Raw genomic sequence first — 8851 nt, 5'->3', positions numbered from 1 at the left:
GAGAGAGAGAGAGAGACAGAGAGAGAGAGAGAGAGAGAGAGAGAGAGAGAGAGAGAGAGAGAGAGAGAGACCACCAACCAATGTAAGATTTATGCCACAGCTGCCCTAAATAACCAGCATTGGTAATTACCAAAATCATTTTTTATGTTTCTGTAATGGTTAATACACCAGTATGTAGAAGCTCTTTAACTGACATGATATTTTTAGTGTTCAAATATACTTATTATTATGTTAATTTTCAAACGTACTGTTTTACAAAAATACTGAAAAAATGGTAAAGAACGTCCTTCTTTCTTGTATAAGTGGTTGAGCTCGAACTTACTTTTCCTCTTCCTTGTTAATATAACACAATAAACTAGTTGTACTGATAAACAAATGACACTTTGCTCACATGCACTTGTTTATCACAAAATACGTGAATCTGAGTTACATTTTAATATCAAAAAAATAAGAAGACAATAAAAACATTTCCAGCATTTGCTCCAGTGGATCCTGTTCTTTCACTTCACTGTTTTCATCCATATCTCTGGATGTGTCACCTTTCTCACAGAGTTCATGAGTAATTTAAGCAAGAATGGCTGTGAAGATGGATGTACGCTGGTTGCACCTATGATTAAATTTGATGTCATTTCAAAATTATTTTAATCAATGACACTTCAGTACAGACAAGCCACTGACATTGTTAGAAAGGTCAAGTTGTGAGGTTTTTTTTGATATGTGCTACAGATGCTGCAATAAATCTTTAGTTAACGATTGAAACAAGAAGAAAGGATTTGAATTTGAACACAAAGTGCACCTGTCAAGCTATCGGGGTTTGTTTTAATTCAGTCTACAGGACTGCCAAAGGTACACACGTAACCTCATTCTTGTACCTGTGCAATGCTGTCAAACTGATGCATGCTTTCATTAATGCTAGACTAGAGTGTTGTGTTTTCCGATCATACTTATGTCCTAGTAACTCTGTGAAAAGTGTGCGGTTGATCCCTGGACCTCTCTCATATGTTCTCGTATTTTCTCTGTCTTCTCACCCTGACCTATAAAATATTATGAATATCCTTGAAATATTAATAAATGACAAATATTTTTTTGCCAAAGTGCTTTACAATGTGTTTCTCATTCACCCATTTACACACACATTCATACACCAATGGTGACAGGGCTGCCATGCAAGGTGCTGCCTGCCATTGGGAGCAACTTTGGGCTCAGTGTCTTGCCCAAGGACACTTCGACTGTGGAGGGGCTGGGGATCGAACTGCCAACCTTGTGATTGGAGGACAAACCGCTCTACCACCTGAGCCACAGCCTCCCTACTTAAGTGTTTAGGTACCACTTGAGGTATGTGGGAGTGTTTGAAAAAACAGCCATGCATTTAACCCTAAAACCAAGTCTTGCTGTACCACCATAATCAGTGTTTAACCTGGAGAGCTGAAGCTTGTCATGAAATGGAAATGCTCCCACCCTGACAACAGCATCTGCACAAATCTTTGTTGCCACAGCATGACAGAAACACATATCCACCTGTCTTGGCAGAGTGGTTGTTCTCCTCTTGCTTTAGGATATGGTTGCATTCTTCCTGAGCCTTCATGTGCTGAACCACCAGTGCGCAGTCTGGGTGGATGGCTTCTGTCTGTAGAGAAAAGAGAGAAATCTTTATTGCAGTCCATTCACACATAAATACACATCAACAGCACAGTGACAAGGTTTAAAAGGTAGTTTACCAGTATAATTTTGGTACTGCTGTCTACACCACAATACTGGATCAGAATTCTGAAAGAGCCAACTAATAATCTGTTGAAACACAGTTGCAGCAGTAATCAGGAGGTAGAGAATGAACCACAGTATCACCAATCAGAGCCCAAGTGGCCATCCTCCTACAACAACACCACACCTTACATAACCTAGCTCTGAAAAACAGCTGGGCAAGTGTGTGAAAGTTCAGACAGTGTGGAAAAAAATGTTCAACATGAACCTCCATGGATGATGTACAAAAAAAAGACCCTTGTTTGCACTTGGGTACCGCAGTATGAAACTTTGCTAAATAACATTTTTTTTTAAAAGTCTGATTAATATTGGGAGCATATTATTTGTTTAGATGAGGCTGAGATATATTTGATAAATTGTTTGGCTCAGATAGGGTCCAGCATGTTTGGTGTGAAACTGCTCAAGACTACCACAGTGAATATCCTGCCAGTGAAGCACAGAGGAAAGAGTGTGAGGACACTGTGCTGCATAAGTCCAAACGGTGTTGGGGAGATGACGTTTATAGATGACACCATGAATGCCTATGTATATACCAAAATGCTGGCTGACAAGATGACTCCAAGACTACAGAAGTTTGACAGAACAGGAATATTACAGCATAATAATCCAAAGTACATTAGAAATCACACAAGAATTTCTAAAGACAAACAAGCTGAAACCTAGGACATGGCCAAGTATGTCACCTGACTTGAATCTAACCAAACATCTTTTTAGTATTTCAAAGAGAAAACACTTGAGGCTTCCAACAAAGAGCAACTGAAATCAAAAATGTCTGAAGAATGAGAGAAAGTTTCGCCTGAAATTTGTGCTCCTTACCAAAGAGGAGTGAGTCGTTCATCAAAAAATAAAGGTGCACGTATGAAGTGTCAATAATATAAAAGAACTGAATATTATTAATGAAAGGTATATTTGCTTTTGTTGAATTGATTTCCTACTGTGGAGCTTCTGTTCTTAATGTAGTCTATCTATACTGTTAGTTATATAGTTTGAAACAGGAACAAATGCCTACTGTGCAACTTACATGCAGTGCAGTTACTGTGAAATGATACAGTTTAGACTCATTTGATATTTAAGTGATACCAAGTCCGTTGCATATTTTTAGCTCTATGCTCTGGATTTTGGCAGATTTTCTTTAGAGAGATTTTAGAACTTAGCTACAACTCAAAGTATTGATCAGTCAGATATCAATCTATACATCCATAGGTTTGTTATTTTTTTTCTGCTACATGCAGTTTCAAACTGAACCTTGCTTAATGCTCATCTTTGCCTGGTTGCTCTCAGGCTCTTATACCCAGAAGATGCTGTTGTACAGTAATCAGAACCCCTGACAGCTAAAACGTGGACTAATGACAACTTCCTCTAGATGTCGTTCACTTTCTCTCTTGCCTTTTGATGAATGTGAACAGACAGAGGCCAGAAACCTGCTGATCTAATATAATCTGAGATGAGGAAGGAAGCAAGTAAGCAAGTAAATATAAGATTCGAACAGCATCTCCAGCATGAATTGCATTTATCCAATTATGTCGTGAAAATGATCTACTTTGCTGTCAAGTTAGAAATAACTCCTAATTATTTTTAAGGTGTTTAATTGATTTCTCTAGTGGATGCATTTGATTCAATTTGTGTGAAGCCTTTCAGCTAGAACACCTGCCTGTAGAACAGATGGAGACACTGCAGGAGAATGTGATCTTTGACCCTGCGCTCTCACAGTGCTGCAGTATGCAGGATTTAACAGGGGAGAAGACGCTCACTGCTATTTGACAGAAACACCTTCTGGTCTGTTGCAGGACGTTTTACCCTGCATGTGTTTTCCTTCATTGAACCAGTTTTTTGTGTGCTTCAGGCTTCGAAAACATCTAAATTATTGTATGCCTCATCATTAACATTTCAAAGCATTCAAACTTTTGATGTATGTTTTGCATGTATGTTTGTTTATAATCAAGTTATGCTGACTTTAAAACTATAGAATCTGGGTAGCATGACGTTTCTTTCCAAGCACACAGACAGCATATTCACCGCCCTTGGGATTTTTCCCCTTTTATTGCTTTTTAACACTGAATTATGAACTATAGAAATTGTTTTGTTTTGCCGTTTTTTTTGTTTTTTTTTACAGGAAGAAAAGATTAGAAATTATTTCACCCCATTCATCTTTGTAAAACTGCTCTACTCTGTCAGGTCCAGCCACAAATTCTCAGATGGATTGAAACCCAGGATGTAATTGGCCACTTCAGAACATTCACAACATAAACTTTAGTCGAGATTCAATATGAGATTTTCTCAGCAGTGGCTTTCTCTTTGCCACTACCATAAAGCTTTGACAGGTGAAAAACCTGGGCAACAGTGAATGCACAGTGTCTCTCATCTCAGCAGCTGTGGCTCAGGTGGTGGAGCGGGTTGAGAACATATACTGGGTTTTTTTTGTTGTTTTTTTTTGTAAAAACTGCATTGTCACAATAATAGTTTTATTTTAATAATGGACATTAAAAAATAAACATGTTGCAGTATTAACTTGGCAATGATGTATCACAGCACAAAGTCTTAAATTTAACAAGAGGATGCAAGAGTATATCACTCAAATGTTTATAACAGATATATGGACACACTGCCACAGAGCCGTTAACATTGAACAGTTATGTGATAGACATAGATGTGTATAGTTTGTATTTTACAAGATACTTTTCATCCAGATGATTTGTATTGGAAAACTCATGCTATGACACAGTTATTTAGCACTGTTACCTGACCAACTATGAACAGTTTTCCACACTGGAACTTGTTGAAATTCTGTGTCTTCTTCCTTTATAATCCCTGTTCATCGCCACTAATCACAAGGTTGGCGGTTCGATCCCCTGCCCCTCCTTGGGTATGTCCTTGGGCAAGACACTGAACCCAAAAGGTGCTTCCAGGGGCAGGCAGGCACCTTGCATGGCAGCTCTCTCACCATTGGTGTATAAATGTGATCTACTCTCAAAAATGTACATTGCTTTGGATAAAAGCCTCTGCTAAGCTAAACTGTAAATTGAAGCTTGTCACTCATAGTTGTCTTGGTGACCATCCTCACTAATCTCTTTCATGCACCCTCACTAGATTTTTGAGGACGGCCTGCTCTAAGCACTGTTTATACATGTACCATTTTCTTTCCATTTCTTAATGATGGATTTAGCTCTACTCCAAGAGATATTCAGTGATTTTTTAAAATTTCTTGCATCAATCTCCTGACTTATGCCTTTACAACAATTAAAACAGTTGCTTGGAGTGTCCTTTTGTCTTCATGGTTTCTTTGTAGCCAGGAGAACTGATTCAACAGTGACTAGACCTCCCAGATTCAGGTGTATTTATACTACAGTGACTCCAGACACATTTACTGCACTAAGAGGATCTCTATTTCACTAATTGTATGACATCCAGCACCAGCTGGCTGCACCTGCATTTACTTAGTTGAGTCACTTTAAAGGGGTGAACATATGCAATCTCTTATCATACATTTTATATTTTTAATTATGTTCTTTAATTGACAATACTTTGTAAAAATCTGTTTTCCTTCTGACACGAAAGAGTATTTTTCTGTAAATTAAATTGACCATGATTCAACATTGAAAAGAAATATAAGGTTAAAAAAAACCCAAAACTTTCAAGGGGGGTAAATGCTTTTTATAGGCAGTGTAGAAGTATATAAACATCCTTTTTATTTCTTTTTCTTAATCAGACTGTAGTTCTTATTTAAATGCCTCCCACAGGCACCCACAGAATGAACTTCACACCAGTGTTTCCCAACCTTTGGACCCCTTGTCATAGGTTGTTCGGTCTGCTACGAACATTCAGTCTGTATCTGGACACGTTATTTGAATAACAACATTTTATCATGGGCTTTGTATGGTGTTGTAATTCTGCTCGCACTGTGCTCACATCTCAAAATGCAAATTAAGTGGGCAGAGCTGGCAGCTTTGTCAAAATACTTAGCATCCCCACAGCATGGACTTATGTGTTTAACCTTTGCTAATAAAGAGTTTTTTTGTAGATATTTTTGAAATAGTGGGATATGAAAGAGGTATGAGCTACCACCTTGCTGGGTGGGTGGATGACCCATACCATCTCTTCATGTTGTAGTTAAAACTTACACGGTGCCTTAAGAAGCATTCTTACTAAAATAAGGTATCCAAGACCCTACTTCAACTCTACAGCATGCCATCCTCACAACTTAGGAATGCAAAATTGCTATAAGACTGCTAATGCATCTGCAATTTGCAAATTACAGTTATTTGTGAATGATTGTGCTACTTTGGTAAAAAAATAAATAAGTAAAAATAAAATGTGCCCATGATATGATATGTCTAGGCTTATTGGAAGCATTAAAGCAGTGAGTAGTGCAGTCATTGACCTTTTAACACTGTTTTATTTAAGTACATTTTGGAGACCTGAAGAGATACAATTATACAAGACTAGCCTTCTGACACCTAGCAGTTTTTGTCTGTTTTATCACATGTTTTCTCACTGTAGGCTAACTTTTTACTGCAATTAAAAGTCTCACTTTATAGAATCTGGTAGAATAGTTTGTTTTGTGAAATTAGAAATGAAACATGTAGAATACAGTGACATATCACAATTTTAAGGGATTAGCTATTTTTCCTGAGTGACTCATGCTTCACATTGACAGACTTGAAAAGTTAGAAATCTGATGATTTCTACTGTTTTTATAGTTTCCATTTCTGATAAACAATGTTTTTTTTGTTTGTTTTGTTTTTTTTGTTTTTATTTTAAAGAAAATAGCAGGGCTAAACCAAACTGTAAAAACAAAAAGTAAGTAAGGAGAAGAAGAGAAACATTTCAATACCAATGATAATTTAGTGCAGTACAATTTGGTTTAGCTGTGTTTGCAAAGTTGGTAATTATCCTGCAACCTCCTTTAGAGATGATGATGAACATGTTATTTGCTGCCATATAATGTAAATCCAGGCTCTCTGATAAATAATCCCATCAGTTCCCTACATAACACAGACCAATGTGCTGGGATGAGACTGCAAGGGCAAAATGAATGACAATGGAGGCTATAGTCCTGTCAAATATACTCCTTAATTTCTAACAGCTCTCTATCATCTTTGATACGCTCATTTTCTATTTTAAGTATTATCAGATACATTTCTGCCCTTTACGTGAGGGAAGATAATTTGCTATGAAAAGGTTAAATAGTTTCATGATTTATTTCAACTGGGTGGTCTGTAAACTCCTACATTATTGATAGTTTATATCTACAGAAGCAATAAATGAGACTACATAGCTGAAAAACCCTATCTGACAGCACAGCCTCCCCATAAAACAAGACAATACAGTGATATCTGCCCCGAAGGTTTATGGAACAAACCTCCATTATACAAACAAGATAGTAGCACAACATGATGTCTTATGAAGTCACACCACATGCCATTTTATAGTGTAGTGATGTGCACAGAATCTGGACAAACTCATATGAGGAGGAGCAGAGACAAATATTGACAAATGTTTTCCGAATTTCCAGTGATAAGAAAATCCCATTGTGCGTGTGTGTGTGTGTGTGCGCGCGCGCGCATACGTGTCTGTGTGTGTCTAACAGTGGCCCTTTGATGTTTTGAAACTAGATCCCACCTCTGGGCCAAGTCTTTCACAGTATTAGTTTTTATTTTTACAAGGTGTGTCAGAAAAGTTTCAGGACTGGTGTCACAAAAGATATATTTCAAATCCAATCAACAAACTACAAGTTTTCCCCTTCCAAGTAATCCCCTAGAGTCTAATGCACTTCCCCAGCCTTCTCTGCCACACTGCCATGCACTCCTGGAAGGATTCTTCTGGGATCCTCCGCAGCTCCGTCGTCACAACCATCTTGATGTCGTCCACATCTTCAAAACGGGTCCCCTTGATGATCCTTCTGAGCTTGAGTAAAAGGGAAAAAATCCAACAGAGCCAGGTGGGGTGAGTAGGGAGGTTGCTCCAGCACGGCGATGTTCTTCTCAACCAGGAACTATTGGATGCTCAGGGCATTGTGAGCAGGCATGTTGTCATGGTGAAGCAGCCACGACTTGTCCTGCCACAACTCTCGCCTCTTCTCGTGCACGAAGCAAACGCCACAGGATCTCTTTGTACTGTAGATGTGCCAGTTGATCATCTGAAGGGAAAAACTCATAGTTTGTAGTTTGGGTTTGAAATATATCTTTTGTGACACCAGTCCTGGAACTTTTCTGACACACCTCGTATGTAAATGATGCACAATAGGGCTGGGCAATATGGCTGATAAATTTACCACAATAAAATGTTTAACTTTAGTCAACATTTATAATTACCTAGGTGGCTTATTTTAACTCAGGACCCAGAGAAAAAAAAATACACCTTTAGCCTTAGGTAAAAAAGTTTACAGTCAACACAACTATGAAAACAAAAATAAGGGCAAAGCAGACAGACAGACAGACACACCCTGCTGAAATTAAGGCTCAGAGTGGCTTACCTGACTAAGGTATCACTAGAGAGAGAGTGGGCTGCACGATGATGCGGTGGTTAGCACCGTTTCCTCGCAGCTTGAAGATTTGCGTCCTGGTTAGGACACTTACACTTTCTGCATGGAGTCTCCATGTTCTCCCCGTGCAGCGTGGGTTCTCTCCAGGTTCTCTGGCTTCCTCCCACAGAGTCCAAAAACATGTTGAGGTTAATTGGTGATTTAAACTCGTCCGTAGGTGTGAATGTGAGTGTGCTTGGTTGTCTGTCTCTAAGTGTAGCCCTGCGACAGACTGGCGACCTGTCCAGGGTGTCCCCTGCCTTCACCCTAAGTCAGCTGGGATAGACTCAAGCCCCCTCCTCCGCAACCCTAATGAGGATTAAGCGGTGTATAGATAATGGACGGATGGATGGACGGATGGATGGATGGATGGATGGATAAAGAGAGAGCCTTTGTCTTTGTACTCCAATGTCAAATCTGTCAGCCCTGTTCCAGGGAGTGCATTACCAGGTTAAGGTGGTGGGGGATACAGGGTTGTGGGTGTTTTTGTGTCTCGTAAGGGCAACTTCTCTTCCCAGTATGGGCGCGAAGGTGAGGTGATGAGAGGTCAAGGTGGCCACTAACTAGCCA

At 39.1% G+C, this 8851-nt stretch overlaps 1 protein-coding gene across 1 annotated transcript in view; it reads right to left on the bottom strand.

The window, feature by feature from the left end:
* The window catches only part of ghrhrb (growth hormone releasing hormone receptor b), a 53619-nt gene that overhangs the window by 36721 nt on the left and 8047 nt on the right, over nucleotides 1-8851 (bottom strand). The window contains exon 4 of the mRNA XM_008281800.1: nucleotides 1519-1627. Within this exon, the coding sequence (XP_008280022.1) occupies nucleotides 1519-1627 (109 nt within the window). The remainder of the gene's footprint in view (nucleotides 1-1518; nucleotides 1628-8851) is intronic.

The sequence above is a fragment of the Stegastes partitus genome, unplaced genomic scaffold, assembly GCF_000690725.1.
Source record: "Stegastes partitus isolate 25-593 unplaced genomic scaffold, Stegastes_partitus-1.0.2 Scaffold245, whole genome shotgun sequence".
In the NCBI taxonomy this organism is placed as follows: Eukaryota; Metazoa; Chordata; class Actinopteri; family Pomacentridae; genus Stegastes; species Stegastes partitus.
This window is presented reverse-complemented; position numbering and strand designations above follow the sequence as displayed.